The sequence below is a fragment of the Tachysurus vachellii genome, chromosome 22 (genome assembly GCF_030014155.1).
Source record: "Tachysurus vachellii isolate PV-2020 chromosome 22, HZAU_Pvac_v1, whole genome shotgun sequence".
Lineage (NCBI taxonomy): Eukaryota > Metazoa > Chordata > Actinopteri > Siluriformes > Bagridae > Tachysurus > Tachysurus vachellii.
Window position 1 is genome coordinate 13,479,934 of NC_083481.1, and position 15,268 is coordinate 13,495,201.

Consider the following 15,268-nt stretch of genomic DNA (forward strand, 5'->3'; position numbering starts at 1 on the left):
ACACCCAACAATGACTGACAGATTAAATGTTTTCCCAAGACTTTTATTTTGAAATCCACTGTAACAAGCAGCTTTGTCCATCCAGCAGAATCTAAGGTTGTCTATGCGACATGGCGTCTGTTACGCAAAAGCGTCAAATCGACTCTCTCAATGCTTTTATCCACCAGCGGTTGACGAACATTGCAGGAGAGATATGTCAGGTTTTTCAGGAGACTTTGACCGCGTATCAGGAGGAGATAAACCACTCCAAACAGGAAAATGTTTATCTGAGGAAAATGCTGGCTGAAATCACACTCGACAGAGCAGAGAGGCTAAGTATGTGGTTAGCATAGTGTGCTAAAGAAAACACACGGCCTTATGTTTATGTCCGACAGCTTTGTTAATAAACTGTTAAACTTTATAAATGATCGTTTCAAGTACTGATGTCATTTAATAAAGGAAATGGAAACAGGCAGACAGATAGATAGATAGATAGATAGATAGATAGATAGATAGATAGACAGGCAGACAGATAAATAGATAGACAGGCAGACAGATAAACAGACAGGCAGACGGATAGACAGACAGGCAGACGGATAGACAGACAGGCAGACGGATAGACAGACAGATAGACAGACAGGCAGACAGATAGACAGGCAGATAGATAGATTGTACTTATTTTATAAAAAATGTAAGAATATACTACAGTAGATCAGACTTGGTAGCTAAATGACATTAAAGACGCATTTGAGTAATTAGTTATTTATTATTATTATTATTATTATTATTATTATTATTATGGCCTCCCAAATAGTAAACAGTCAATTGAAGGAGAAAGTGAAGGCAGCATTAATTCTTCTCTGCTTATTTTGTCATTGTTTTTTTTTTTATCTCTCTCTCTCTCTCTCTCTCTCTCTCTCTCTCTCTCTCTCTCTCATATATACTGTATATATATATATATATAGTAATTTGGTTTGATCTAAACCACTGAGAGGGTTACTTAAATCTTGGACACGTGACAAAAATGCTGTGAACTTTCTTGAACTGGGTTTTATTCATTCATTTATTCATTCATCTTCTACCGCTTACTACCTCGGGTCACGGGGAGCCTGTGCCTATCTCAGGCGTCATCGGGCATCAAGGCAGGATACACCCTGGACGGAGTGCCAACCCATCACAGGGCACACACACACACTCTCATTCACTCACGCAATCACACACTACGGACAATTTTCCAGAGATGACAATCAACCTACCATGCGTGTCTTTGGACCGGGGGAGGAAACCGGAGTACCCGGAGGAAACCCCCGAGGCACGGGGAGAACATGCAAACTCCACACACACAAGGCGGAGGCGGGAATCGAACCCCCAACCCTGGAGGTGTGAGGCGAACGTGCTAACCACTAAGCCACCGTGCCCCCTGAACTGGGTTTTAAATAAGACTAAAATATCACTTATGGCCCTGATCTGAGGAACAGTAAAATGCTTGTTTATACTTCAAATTTATTAGGTCTTATGCCTGATATAAATCCTGTAACCTTTGTGTAGTTTATCTGTACAGATCTATATACATTTCCATTGTATTTGCAGATGCACATAGCAGCCAAGAAGATGGGTTTCCTTCAGAGAAACAGAACCCGACAGACCCCGAGACGTCAGTTATACAGGTGAAACTGGAGCTTAGTACCACACAGCAGGATCTTGAACTACCAAAACAATCACGTCCTTCTCTTGCTTGCAGCCCGGAATGCACAGACAGAGCTGAAGAACCGCATTGTGATATCTCAGGTAAAAGATATTGGTGCTGTGTTCATCTATATGCATTCATGTTGTACAGTCAAATTAGAGCAGTTAGTTATGTTTGTCCCAGGCCTCGTTTAGAACTACGTTATAAACCAGACCTCCTTCCTTTAACTTGCAAAGATATTGTTAAGAGATTCCTGAATGATGTACTAGTGAAAATGTATGTTATTGCATACATATCATTCCCTGTGGTCACTGTGAATTTTGTGTAAACTGTTCGAACCATCAATGTTTGCATAACATTAATAGGAGAGCTCTTACACTGGACATCACCTTCGGCTGCTCAGGTTATTCCCTGAGAGTTGTGTATTTTTCTTCATCATAAAGGAATATATTGCAATATGTCTGTTAAAAATATGTTCAGTACCAGCAAATCATTTCCATAAATAAAGAAAACAGTATAGTTTATGATGTTAAAACACATCTGAGAGTCTTTTTTTAGTTTTATGGAATTAGCTTTAAGTGGTTTTGCTCATGTATTGCACATGTGATTCAAACAAACATCAAGCCTAGTAATACATTTAGAAAGTAAATATTCACATCTACCTACCCGAGGCTTGTTGTAAATTGTAAGTGGGTAAAAATCAGCAATATATTTTTAAATTCAGATTGAGATCTTTATTTATTTATTTGAATTTCCTCTGGGATCAATAAAGTATCTATCCATCCATCAATCTATCCATTTGAGGAACTCCTAGAACTCAACACATAATATTTGTGTTACTCGCTTTCTGCTTAGCGATTACTTTTGTGGGAGAATATTAGCTCAGAGTGGAGTCACTTACCTCAACCATCCAGACCATTTGGGTAAAACATGATCTTACCCACATAGGGAGGCGTGCCAACATTACTCACAAACACCAAAGCATAGCCTAGACTAAGGCTTGTGTATTCACAGGTCACAGTTCACAAGTCGGTGCGAAGCAATAGTAACCACATCCAGACACACACCATCTTCACGTCCTATGTACATTCTCTTTCAAGGAATAGGCTGTTTTTTATTTTTTTTTTGTTACCATTGACTATTGTCTGACTGCTGCTTTAGCTTTAAAAAAAAAAAAAACCCACAATTGCAGGTGTAAGGGGCTGAAACACTAGTATCCAAGTAGGATTTTATGACTATAGTATTAATGCCTTGAGCAGCAATAGCTGATCATTTGAATGAGGATCTTCTCACTAGAGAAGATTAAATAATGTGATATTTAATGTATATTCTGTGTTACTGACAGATGAGCATCAAAGTCACACAGATGGAGTTCCTTTTCCTCTTAAACCACCAAACATTAACCTGGAGCCACAAAACAGCAATCCTGCACAAATCCAAGTCAAGCTGGAACCTTTGAACGAACACGAGAAGGCTGAGTCACAAGAGCAGCTGAATAATGCTTCTTTACTCAGTTCCAGTACAGTAAATGTTCTGGCAAAAAATAATCACTGTTCCACCACAGCCTCAACCATAGCAGTTTTACACACACCAGAAATGTGGAATCATACAGGTCTCTCCCCCGATAACTCGTGCACTCCTGGGAAAAGCGACGATCGGTTCGAGCCTTCCATAAAAGACGAGCCCGTCTCCCAGCCCTCTTCTCAATACGAGAAACCGGCAAATGACTTTTCTCGTTTAAAACCGCGCTTGCAGAGTCACATCTCTTACAGGCCGCTATACTGTGACGTGTGCAGAAAGCCTTTCCAAAACGAATGGCAACTGAAAAGACATTTTCTGAAGCACCAGAACAAGCGACCGAACTGCTGCGAGTTGTGCGGAAAGTGCTACAGTACACCGCACGTGCTCAAAATCCACCTCCGGACTCACACAGGAGAGAGACCATATCACTGCAAGTTCTGTGAAAAGACGTTTAGTCAGATAGGTCACTTGAAAGGGCACGAAAGGATTCACACTGGAGAAAAGATTTACAGCTGCTCAGTATGTGGGAAATGTTTCACTTGGTTGAGTCAAGCCAAAGAACATATTCGGAGCCATCCTGGGCAGATGGCTAGCGTTCTAAGAAAAATCAATCAGTGATTGAATAAAAAAATAGGATAAACGTTGCTTATGTTTTACTTTTGATTTTTCTAACTTTTGTCTAGATTTTGATTTCTTTTTCATTTTAAAGGGAAAATTAGGAGTAAGAATACTGGATAAAAGTCCCAAGAGATTTCTATTAATACTTTAAATAAGAGAATACCTCAGCTCAAGACTAAGGAATAAAGCACAATATGACATGCTGTTATATGAAAATGATCAAAAGCAGGATGGAGTGGTGATTCTTTTCCAGTAACAATTTGTCCTGAGGTGTTTTATTCCGCTTATACCACAACAATTAAAAATGGTATAATATCTTTTTTATTACTTACCATGTCATACATTTTATCCGTTTATAGTTACATTTAGTATTGTGTAGCATATGCAAGTCAAATTCATTCAAGACCTACAATATAGCAGCTACAGACAGCTGTTTCCTCACCAGGTAACGAGGCAAATATATACAAAGTGTATAAAGAGGAAAGTGTGGATATGATTTATGATTTATTGTGGTGTCTGATTCAATTATGCTGTTTTGGAAACAAGGACACAGGATGCTTCCCAAATATTTCAGCTGACTTAGCAACATCTGACATTGACTCGTCAGTGCTACATGGATGTGAAGCACTCAGAGGAATGAAGGAATGAAAAAAGATATTTCTGGGCCAGAATAAATTGGCTTTGAATGAAAATATTAGATTAGACCATCTTGTAAACCTACAGTATAACTTTTCTACTTCCTCTAAAGAACAATCCTATCAGTGATGGTAGTAGTAGTAATAATAACTATAAAATAAGTAACAAAAATATGCTGGTGATGTGTAGAATCTTATATTCCCTAAAAATAAACGTCACTCTTTATGCATGAGATGTAGATATGCAAAAATATTTTGTGTACATCTGATTCCTCTTGTCCTTGTTTCCTGTCTTCACACCATGCAGTTAAGCTGGGAAGCATATTTAAAGAAAGAAGAAACATTCACTGCATCACTGTTATTTACTGGGTTTTTTTTTGTTGTTGTTGTTGAAAATATTCAGCGATAATATATTTTCTGTGGAAGTCTGCCAGAGTGATGGATCTGCTGTCAGATGACCCTTTTGAGATCTTCTTGCTTATACCGAGATGTGACTGTGAAAGGACAGAGCTGTCTGTGTCTCTCTACAGAGGATAGAGAACCTGACTGGATTGTCTTAACTGAGTGTTAATCGTTAACACTAAACTTCATATGAACAACTTTTATTCTAATATATAATATTGCCAAAATGTGACTTTAACATGCATAATCTTCTATTCATTAAGAAGATAATGAATAAATTTATTTTCCTTATTAGTATATTGGCTATTTCTGTTTTTTTCCTGTTAGGTGTGTGATTAAATTATGAGAAATTATATTTCAATATTTGTGGTAAAAGCAAGCGTTTGGCTATCAGACAGAAATAAGACGAGTAGGAAGAAAGCTAGATGTTTCCTCCAGTACTTGAATGGATCTTCTGCTCTCTTAACATTAGTGGCACATTGTATCATTTCTTTTATTGACGGCTTTATAAGAAAGATGGATAGTTGGCTGGCAAAAGGAATCGAAAGGCTGGAAAACATGGAGGAAAGAAAACACGTCCAATGTGCCAAAGTCGCAGATGTCGAGAAGATCTGATGTGTTTAATGCTCCTCTGTGATCAATGCCTCCTTCTAGTCCACGTGTATTCATCCGTATAAGACAGTATATATACTATAAATAACAGCACAAGGAAGACTAGAAGGGCTCTCAAGTATCACCCATTGAGAGTGACCGTCACTTATTTGGGTCTTTTGTCACGCTCTCGCCACACACTGTATTTCTCATGCAACGTTTTGACTATTTATCATATATTTAATATGCCGTAGCACCCAAAATGGAACCGGGCAGGAATCAAGCGGTGGGTAAGATTTAACGCAACCAATGAAAAAAAAAAAGCATATCCTTGAATTGTTCAGCATCATCCTTGTTCACCCACAGAGAAACCACTGGAGCTGCGAGCATCAATTTGAGCACAGAGTAAGTCATGATCTCCTGTTTTAATGTTACAACAAATTTACAACTTGTTTGACACAAACAATGACATTGTGACTGCTGTTAGAGACGTTTCCCAGATAATCAGCATCAGTTTTTCATGAGTGTCTATAACTTAGCCAACACTTTTACAGCCTGTTCACTAACACCTGCTCAGAACAAGTAGTCTAGGCCAGTGGTTCTCAAATTGGGGGCCCTGAGATGGTACCAGGGGGCCCTGAGATGGTGCCAGGGGGCCCTGAGATGGTGCCAGGGGGCCCTGGCTTTATGACATTTGATAAAATAATGAATTTATCATAAATTAAATCTCAGAAAAATAAAGGCCACTAACCACCAGCACTACATTGTATAATTTAATATGTTTTGTTTAATTCAAATATTAAGTTTTGGAATATTTTATGTCATAAATTTTCTTGAGAGAGAGAGAGAGAGAGAGAGAGAGAGAGAGAGAGAGAGAGAATGAATAAAAAGGTTGAGACACGTATAGTTTTCCCCAAAAATGGCTCCACATGCAGATAAACAGAATGTTATATTTCCGAATCACTTGGTGGCAGTAATGTGGCTGTTAGTGTCGTTGTTCTTCACAAACACTAAACGAAGAAGCGACCGTTGTTTCCTTCAGAGCTGTAGATGGTGCCTGAAAAAATGGCTAAGATTGAGTATTTAAATAAGTTTTTTACCGAACGTCTGCTAGCTCTTGCAGGAGAATTGTTCCAAGCAGTTACAGACGTTATTACCGAGTACCAGGAGGAAACAGACCGGACAAAACAGGAAAACATTTACCTGAAGGAAATGCTAACGGCTGAGCGATTGGCTAACGGACGAGGTGAGTCTCAATACAACCCGTATAGTGCGTCCTATGTAGTGCACTAGATATTTTTATGTAAGCTTTCATGTTAGTTTTTCATGTTTCTACACCATCAGAGTAAGAGTAAGAGACGACAACTAAGAAAAACCACCGAAAGACTACTGTGCTGATTGCTAATTACAGTCCTTTGTTTATAGGTTTGAAGCATAAGGAAGGAGTGTATATATGTGTGTGTGTGTGAGCATATGGTCACACACAATGGTCAGGTTAGATCTTCTGCTTGCTTCCTGGCTTTGGATGAGATCAGATCTTTCCAGGTTTCTTTTTGGATGCTTTTCAGCTGCCCTGATAAACAGTACATTGTAGTCTTGGTTGCAAATTGTTTTTGAGGTGCTGATTACAGATTGTGTAGAACTGAGCCAACATCTCCAGAGGAAAATGAGCAAGAACATCTCCTCTGGTGGTCCTTCCATGTATAATATAAAGCATTTCAAAAGATTTTCCAATATCTTGACACCCAAATGCTTGACATATTCTATGTCTGGTTAATTAACGAGCTCTTGGCACGTGTCTGTAAATTCAAAATAGGATTTATGTGCAATTCTTCTTTTTACACAGATGGTTCAAGTTATCAAGCAGTTACTGAGGAGTTACCAAACATCTCCCAGGATACAAATTCGTCAGTAATACAAGTAAAAGTGGAACTGTCTACAACAAAGCAGGACAACATGTCACCGGAATCGATAAATGATCCCTCCACAGCGACAACACCACACTATTTCTCAGGAAACACTATTTCTTTTCCTACTGACGAGGAAATAAAGTTTACAATAAAATCTGAACCAAGGGACTCGGAGATCATCATATCTGATGACTCAAACCCTGCCATGCAAAGTGAAAGTATAATTGACTGTAATTTTGAAGGTTTAAGTTCTGATCCCTCTTCACATGAGACACAGCAAAGTGAGACAGCTGAAAAAAATGTTTGCCCGTGTTGTGGAAAAACTTTCCTAACCCCCGGACAGCTAAAAAGGCATATGGCTGTGCATCAGAAAAACAGGCCAAGGCCGTATCGCTGTGATTTGTGTGGAAAGTCCTACGCATACGCGCAAGTGCTGGAAATTCACCGTAGGACTCATACAGGGGAAAGGCCATATCACTGTAAATTTTGCGAAAGGCGTTTTAATCAGAAAGGTCACTTAATAGAGCATGAAAGAATTCACACGGGTGAAAAGCCTTTTATCTGTCCTATTTGTGGAAAACGATTCATTCAGTCAAGCCAAGTCAGGAAACATGTCAGTTTCCATCATCCTGAAGTGCAACGGTCATAAAAGCGACAAGAGAGCACATGAAGTATTTTTATTAGGCCTCAAATATGCTGTTAGAAACCTTGCGGTCTTGGCTTCTCACAAACCTAGTTGACTTTGCTTCATTGCAAGTATACCAGAGCATTTACACCTTCCCTGAGTGACAGCTTATTTAGTTAATAATACATCTACATTGTGGAACAGCAAATCAAGTCATTACCTCTCTCTGTGACACCTTTTACATACATATATACAACTGTAAAATGATCCCTCACATATCCCATCTTTCATGTATTTAGTAGTTTCTTCTTGAAATTAGTAGAATTCTGTTCAAAATACAAGAAATTGTCATTGTTATTAACCTGTCTAAATTGCTTTGAACAAGATTACCTCTATCATTTCTATTGTGCCTTTGCTCTTTTCATATGAAAATAAATTGGAGGCTTTTGTTTGTTGTGACATTTTATCTTAGTTCAATTAAGATGATCCCAAATGTCTAGTTAATATACTGGGTAAATCCCTGGGTAAAGCCCTGTCTGTATGTAAAAAAAAAAAGAAGACGTTTTCTCAAATATCATCATTATACATGTAGGACATTGGATGGTAATATAAGAGGGAAAATATATTCAGAATATTCAGGCTGTTCTTAAATGCATGGTAGATTTTCTAGATAAAGAAGAGAACAAAGTTTGTCAGTTAATAAATAATAATAAACAAAGCGAAAACAAAAATTTATCAAGACTGTTAAAAGCAATAATGTAACCGGTTCTAACTTGTTTCCACAACATGAAATATAGCTGTAAACAATGAAAAAGCATAATGTTATTCATTAATGAATTGAATATTCAAATTGTTTTTGCAGAAAATGCAACTGTACAGAAAATTCGTAATAAACATTTTTGACAGTAAGCTTTCAAAATGAGAAGAATGGTGAGCAAAAACTGACTGAACTGTATTAGTTAGCATTAGCTGTGAGAAGCAATCTGAGGGTAATGTTTAGTCAGTCAGTGCATGGTCCATTTAGTCAACACGTGTGATGTGATACCGCAGTACCTGATTTTTAAACCTTTCTCATTATTAGGAGCTAATGAAGAAAGTGTTCATTAATGTATATGCATGTATCTAAAATTGAAAATGATATAGAATCTTAGCCTACATTTTGTCCAAAGTGTAAAACATCGAACAGCTACATGTCAACTAGCTACCTGTTCCACACTTTTCTTTTTTGCCTTAATTGTGTGTGTGTATATATATATATACACATATATATATAAAAGAACAAAAAAAACTAAGGTTTACTAGAGCTTTTATGATTTATGAGTGGTGGTAAATAATAATAATTATTTATTTATTTATCAGAACCTTTTTTGAGTATTTCTTTTTCATTTAATATTTTCTTATTGTCTTCCTGTGCAATCCCTTCAGAATAAAAGCCTAGACGGACTTCTTTCTTCTTCCACCAGGACCCCAGTCGGGAGCTGTAGGACTCAGAAGGCACAATAATACAAGTGAAAATGGAGGTTACACCCATAGAAAACCTTGTATATGGACATTAGTCGCTAGTTTGATTTGTCTCTATGTTACTGTTTAAACATTAAATAAATGTTACTGTCATCTAGTGTTTGGTTGTAATGTAGTGTAATGTTTTTCACCATGGGATGCAAAGTGCAGTTCTTTTTTTCAGTGTTTAATTTCATTTGTAGATTTCTGTACTTTTACTGTTTTACTTTTTCTGTACTCAAAGAGAAACGCAGCAAAACATTCAATTTTGTTTGTTCAAATTTTATAAGCGAATATTACTGTTTTTTTCAGAGATTACAACAGCATTATTCCATGATAAATGTTCATTTTTAAGTATAATTTAAGTATTTAGAAAATGCTTGATTTGCCTTCCTGTCTGTTGTTATATCTTAATTTTACTTATTAAAAAAATAAATAAATATTTTTTGTTTCATCTTTTTGGCATGTTTATATAAGTAGAAATCTAACGCTTTACATCACACTGTCATTGCTCATTTTTCATATAGCTGCCTCTTACTTCAACTACTTACACTTACCTGTCCATCATTTGAATAACATACATAGGCAGGAATACACCTACACTATTTAGCAATTTTGCTAAAATAGAAGAGAAAAAACAGGATTTGCACAGGCTCCCCGTGACCCGAGTAGTTCAGATAAGCGGTAGAAAATGAATGAAAACAGGATTTGGACATGTGAACTTATAAATAGCACCAGATAAACAACCAGAGAATAAACATCTCGCTAAGAACATAAACAGTTCATTCCATCATGAATAAGACATCTCATTTTAAAGTGAGTCAAATGTTAACACATCATGCTTGTTCATAGCTGAAGTTAGAGTACTAGCTAGAGTTCAGCCATTTATTAAGACAAAGGCCTTTTCTTTCTGGCTGTCCTTTCTGTGGTGTAGAGGTCAGTGTTGTGGCCTCTGGTGCGTAAGGTTTGTGGTTTGAGTCTTTCTTGTCTTTGCTGTCACTCTAGGACAAGGTTAGTTTCATGAAGGTATAAACATGTTTGTTAGATTTCACAGAACCTTTAATTTAGCCTTTCTAAATTTTTTTTGTATTACCTGTTTTAAAGAGGATCGCTTTGAGCCTTTCATTAAGCCCAATAAACAACAGCATCAGTGGTGGTATAAGGGTTAGTGCTCTGTGTGTGAGGTCCCTGGTTTCTGTCTGTGTCTAGCTTTAAGTCAAGATCATGTTGAGCTCCAGGGGACACAAATGTCCAACAGGCAACTTTATCAGTTCTCTTCTGGTGATGTAGTGGTTAACTGGTTATTTTTTTAATAGCTTTAGGTCAGTGTGGCTTGCAGCCATTCTTCATTCATTTTCTACCGCTTATCCGAACTACCTCGGGTCACGGGGAGCCTGTGCCTATCTCAGGCGTCATCGGGCATCAAGGCAGGATACACCCTGGACGGAGTGCCAACCCATCGCAGGGCGCACACACACTCTCATTCACAAACACAATCACACACTACGGACAATTTTCCAGAAATGCCAATCAACCTACCATGCATGTCTTTGGACCAGGGGAGGAAACCAGAGTAGCCGGAGGAAACCCCCGAGGCACGGGGAGAACATGCAAACTCCGCACACACAAGGCGGAGGCGGGAATTGAACCCCCAACCCTGGAGGTGTGAGTTGAACGTGCTAACCACTAAGTCACCGTGCCCCCGCTTGCAGCCATTCTTTAACACAAAAGTCTAACAGGCTGTTCAAAAGTACTTACTGTCCTGTAGGTTATTGGTTATTGGCAGGGGCTCTGGTGTGGATTTGTGTCTATCTTTAAGTCATGATCACATGGAGTACCCCATGAAAGCTAAATTCTGATAGGATAGTGGTTGGGGTTATTGCCCCTGGTGTGTGAAATTTCTGGTTCGAGTCTGTGTGGCTTACAGGTTCTTCTCTTCTTTATAATGTATTCAGTGCCCTTTAAGGTGTAATTAAGACAAAGTCCAATAAGCAGCACTCGCACCCATCTTTCTGTGGTGTAGAGAGTAGCTTTCTACATTTTTTTTAAAACGTTTTATAAGCTTTAGCTTATGGTGTAATGGGTTGCATCATGGGCTCTAGTGTGTGAGGTTCTTTGTTCATTCTCTGTGCCTTTGTGTCTATCATTAGGTCTTGATCACATTGGGATACAATAGACGCAATAGGTTAATGGTTAAAGGCTTGGCTCTGGTGTGTGAGGTGCTTGGTTTGAATCACTGTCTTTCTTTTATTTTCATTCAGGCAGCTTTCAGACATTCAACAACAAAAAAATCACCAAACTGCAATATTTGTTGTGGTACAGTGGTTAGTGTGATGGGTTGTGACTTATAAGGTCCCTGGTTTGAATCTGGCTGTGTCTTTTATTTGGGGTTTTAGCTTTATGTCAGAGTTTATTAACTGAAGGTGAAAAAATTTGTGTCACAAAGCATTTTATTTAGCTCAGTTTTTTATTTTATTTTATTTACTTTATGTTAAACAGGCTTACTGCTTATTAAGACTACACTCTAACAACCAAAACCTAGTATCCTGAAATGGTGTAGCGGCTAAGGTTGTTGCCACCAGTGAGTGAAACGCCTGGTTTAAGTCTCTGTAGCTTGGAGCTCCTTAACCTTTTTATTTATATTTTTCATCTCTTTAATAAAGACAAAAGTCCAATAAGCAGCATTCTTACCCTATCTTTCTGTAGTGTAGTGAGTAACATCATGGGTCTTGTTGTGCATGATCCTTGGTTCAAATCTCTACTTTCTACATTGTTTTAGCAGCTTTAGCTAAGGAGCATACTATAGGAGCACTATACAAGAACAACCAGCAATGCTAATGGTGTAGTGGGTAGCATTATGGGCTGTGAGGTTCTTGGTATGAATTTGTTCTTTCATTTTTATTTTTAACCTTGAGGTCAGATTAAGGCTTAAGACAAAAGTTAAATTAGCAGCAACACCTCTCATCCAGGCACAGTTTAGGGGTTAGCGCTGTGGCTGCTGCTATATATGATGCTAGGATCAAGCCCACATCTTTCTCTGCTGCTTTTTTTAATTTGTATTTGTTTCAATTTAAAGTCTTGGTGCTTAGGTTGATTAGACAAATGTGACAACAAGCCAATATGAGTTCATGTGGCTCAAGGAGATAAGTGTTGGTCCGATAGACGGCAGATCTTGAGTTCAAACCCCAACCAGCACTGAAAAGAAAATGTCCCTGTGGGTTAAAAGCCAAAGAGGGCAAAAGCAGCCATAGACCGTATGGGCATAAAAGAGGCAAGCCCTTTACCATCAGACCACACATAACACACAACTGCTTGTGGGGTCTTTGCCTTTTAAAACCGACACCCAACAAAAAAAGAAAAATAATTTTTAAAAGTTAAACATAAGTGATTGCATAAGTACTCATCCTCACTCCCTGTGAAATCCTTAAATTCAGCATTTGATAACAGCATCATATTTTATCTTTGTAATAAATAATTACACTGCTGAAGCTCAGTTTATGAGTTTATTGCCCTATTTTGCCACCTGGTGGACAAACAGATACTTGACAGGGGACTTTTATCAAATTCAAATTTCAATGAAATGACACTGCACAAGACCATTTTAATTCAGAACACAGTCTTCAGGTGAGATAAGAGAACCTTTATTGTGTGTGTATATTTGTGTGTAGCAGTTATTCACAACTTGCCTCTGTGATGTTAGAACTACAGCTCTGCCATATCAGATGATACTAATGGTGATGTTCCACAGAAAGAGGTGTGAGTGAGGATCCATCACAGTGGTGGGTTGGTTGATCCTGTAAACGTCATATTACACACACACACACACGCACACGCACAATGTGCACCAGAATACTAACATATATTCTAACAGTATTATCTACAGTATACATAATCTTTAAGAATATTCACCAAATTTATTTTAACAGATGTAAATCTCTTTCTCCAGTAAATTGATAAAAAGACAGAGACGATCATTATTGATCCTAGTAAACAATAATGCAGAGTCTCTACGTCCTCTGTTATCTAAATACAAAAATTTTGGTTTTATGATTGACACAAAATTAAAGTCTGACCTGCAAATAAATTCAGTTTTGAGGAATAGTTTCTTTTTGCTGCAAACTTCAAATTTGTATATTCACTCCATGAGCTGGAGAAAGTTTTAAGCAGAAATCTCCTTGACTATTATAAGGTTGCTGACTAATACAAGAAAAAGAGATCATACAGTATCAGTAACCTTCTGGAGATCTCAGCCGAACGTACTGGATATCTCAGACATGGAGAGAAATAATGATGACCGTCTAGATGGAAAATCGTACATCACAGTGCAGTTAGAGTCGTGGAACAGACAAGTATAACACCCATTATAGCACAAGATTATCTGCGATTCAAAGTGTGCAAGGAAATCTTTCAGATACTATGAGAAATAGAATAGATGCCTGGTTCATTCCTGACTGTAAACAAATATCTGTGAAAATTCTTAACAGCAATGGCCTGCTTACAAAAACCTTCAGCCAATAACTTATTTGTGTGTGTCAGATGTGCCAAGGTGGATATTAAAGAAGCACTCGGTTACACGTGGAAGAGTCTGATAGCTGTGTCTTTTGTACAAATGCTTAAACCCACAGTGTCGAGAGACTGTTCGAGTCCAGTGTCTGCAGTAAAACACGCAAAATGAAAAGTTTATTAAAAGTTTTATTAGTCACATACACAACTGCACAGTTCAAGGTTTAGTGAAAAGCTTTTTATGATTCCGTTTAAAGGGGAAAAAATGTAATTAGCTGTATGGAAGGGAGAAAAAAATAGATAAAATAAAGCATATGAATACGGTATATTGATTGATATGGATATGGTGAAATGAATAATAAAGTGTTGATAAGTAAAGTGCATAAGCCCAAGCTCTAGGTGTTCTGTCCTTTGTCTTGCTGTCTTTAGACTTTTCTCCTGGCACCACATCTCCAGGTTTTTAATCTCGTCTTGTAGTGGTTACAGATCAGGCCCAAGACAACAAGTGTACAGTGAGTCCAGCAGGGGGCTCAGAACACAACCCTGGGAGTCTCCAGTGCTGCTTGTGGTTTGTCTGTAAAGAAGTGGGAGACCAGGCTGAGTCTCAGAATCTCTGAATTGGTGGTGAGTTATGAAGGGAATTATGGTGTTAAAAGCTGAACTGTTAAACAGCAAACAGCATTTTTACATGATTCCCCTTTCTGTTGTCTGGGTGGCTCAGAACACATTTGAAATGAGGACACACACACACACAGGTGACAAACATGCAGCTGCTCAGTATTCAGGACGGGTTTTGTTAGGAGAAATAAAGTAACATCTGTAATCATCATTGTGGTCAGGAGCTCCAAAGAAATCATATCGTACTCACAAGCAATTTGACTCGGTTTTGTGAAACTAGTTTAAATATTTGTTTTTGTATATTTCATAACTTTTTTGTAACTTTTATCTGTTTTGTAGTCCAGGACGATGTTATAAAGAGTTAATTCTTGTTTCACACAGTTCTTAAACCTGAAAAAAGCCCTACTGATTATTTGTATGCTATATTGCATGCTTTAATTAATAAATACATTTTTAAGTTGTTAGTATAAACTGATCATTGCCCATGATATATTTAATAAATAAAAATTCGTATTAAGTTTAGTTCAACTTTGATTCTAAAGTTATTGTATGGTATATGAATTTATGAGTTTAGGGAAAATGTAGTGAGTAGAATGGAAGATATTTTTAAAAAAGTATTTGGTTGAAAGAATAGAGAGTAAAATTCCGAATCATTAAAATGCTTTGGTGGTTAAAAATA

General features: G+C 37.6%; 2 protein-coding genes across 2 annotated transcripts; both read left to right on the forward strand.

The window, feature by feature from the left end:
• Window positions 1-54: 54 nt before the first annotated feature.
• On the forward strand, window positions 55-5,139 carry LOC132838278 (zinc finger protein 135-like). The gene is made up of 3 exons (XM_060858535.1): window positions 55-315; window positions 1,570-1,767; window positions 3,012-5,139. Exons 1-3 carry the CDS (start codon window positions 111-113, stop codon window positions 3,803-3,805), a joined length of 1,197 nt encoding a protein of 398 aa, XP_060714518.1. The 5' UTR covers window positions 55-110; the 3' UTR covers window positions 3,806-5,139.
• A 1,310-nt stretch (window positions 5,140-6,449) lies between these two features.
• On the forward strand, window positions 6,450-9,384 carry LOC132838396 (zinc finger protein 22-like). Its single transcript, XM_060858697.1, has 2 exons — window positions 6,450-6,679; window positions 7,280-9,384. The coding sequence occupies exons 1-2, from the start codon at window positions 6,484-6,486 to the stop codon at window positions 7,990-7,992; spliced, it is 909 nt and encodes a 302-aa protein (XP_060714680.1). The 5' UTR covers window positions 6,450-6,483; the 3' UTR covers window positions 7,993-9,384.
• Window positions 9,385-15,268: the final 5,884 nt, after the last annotated feature.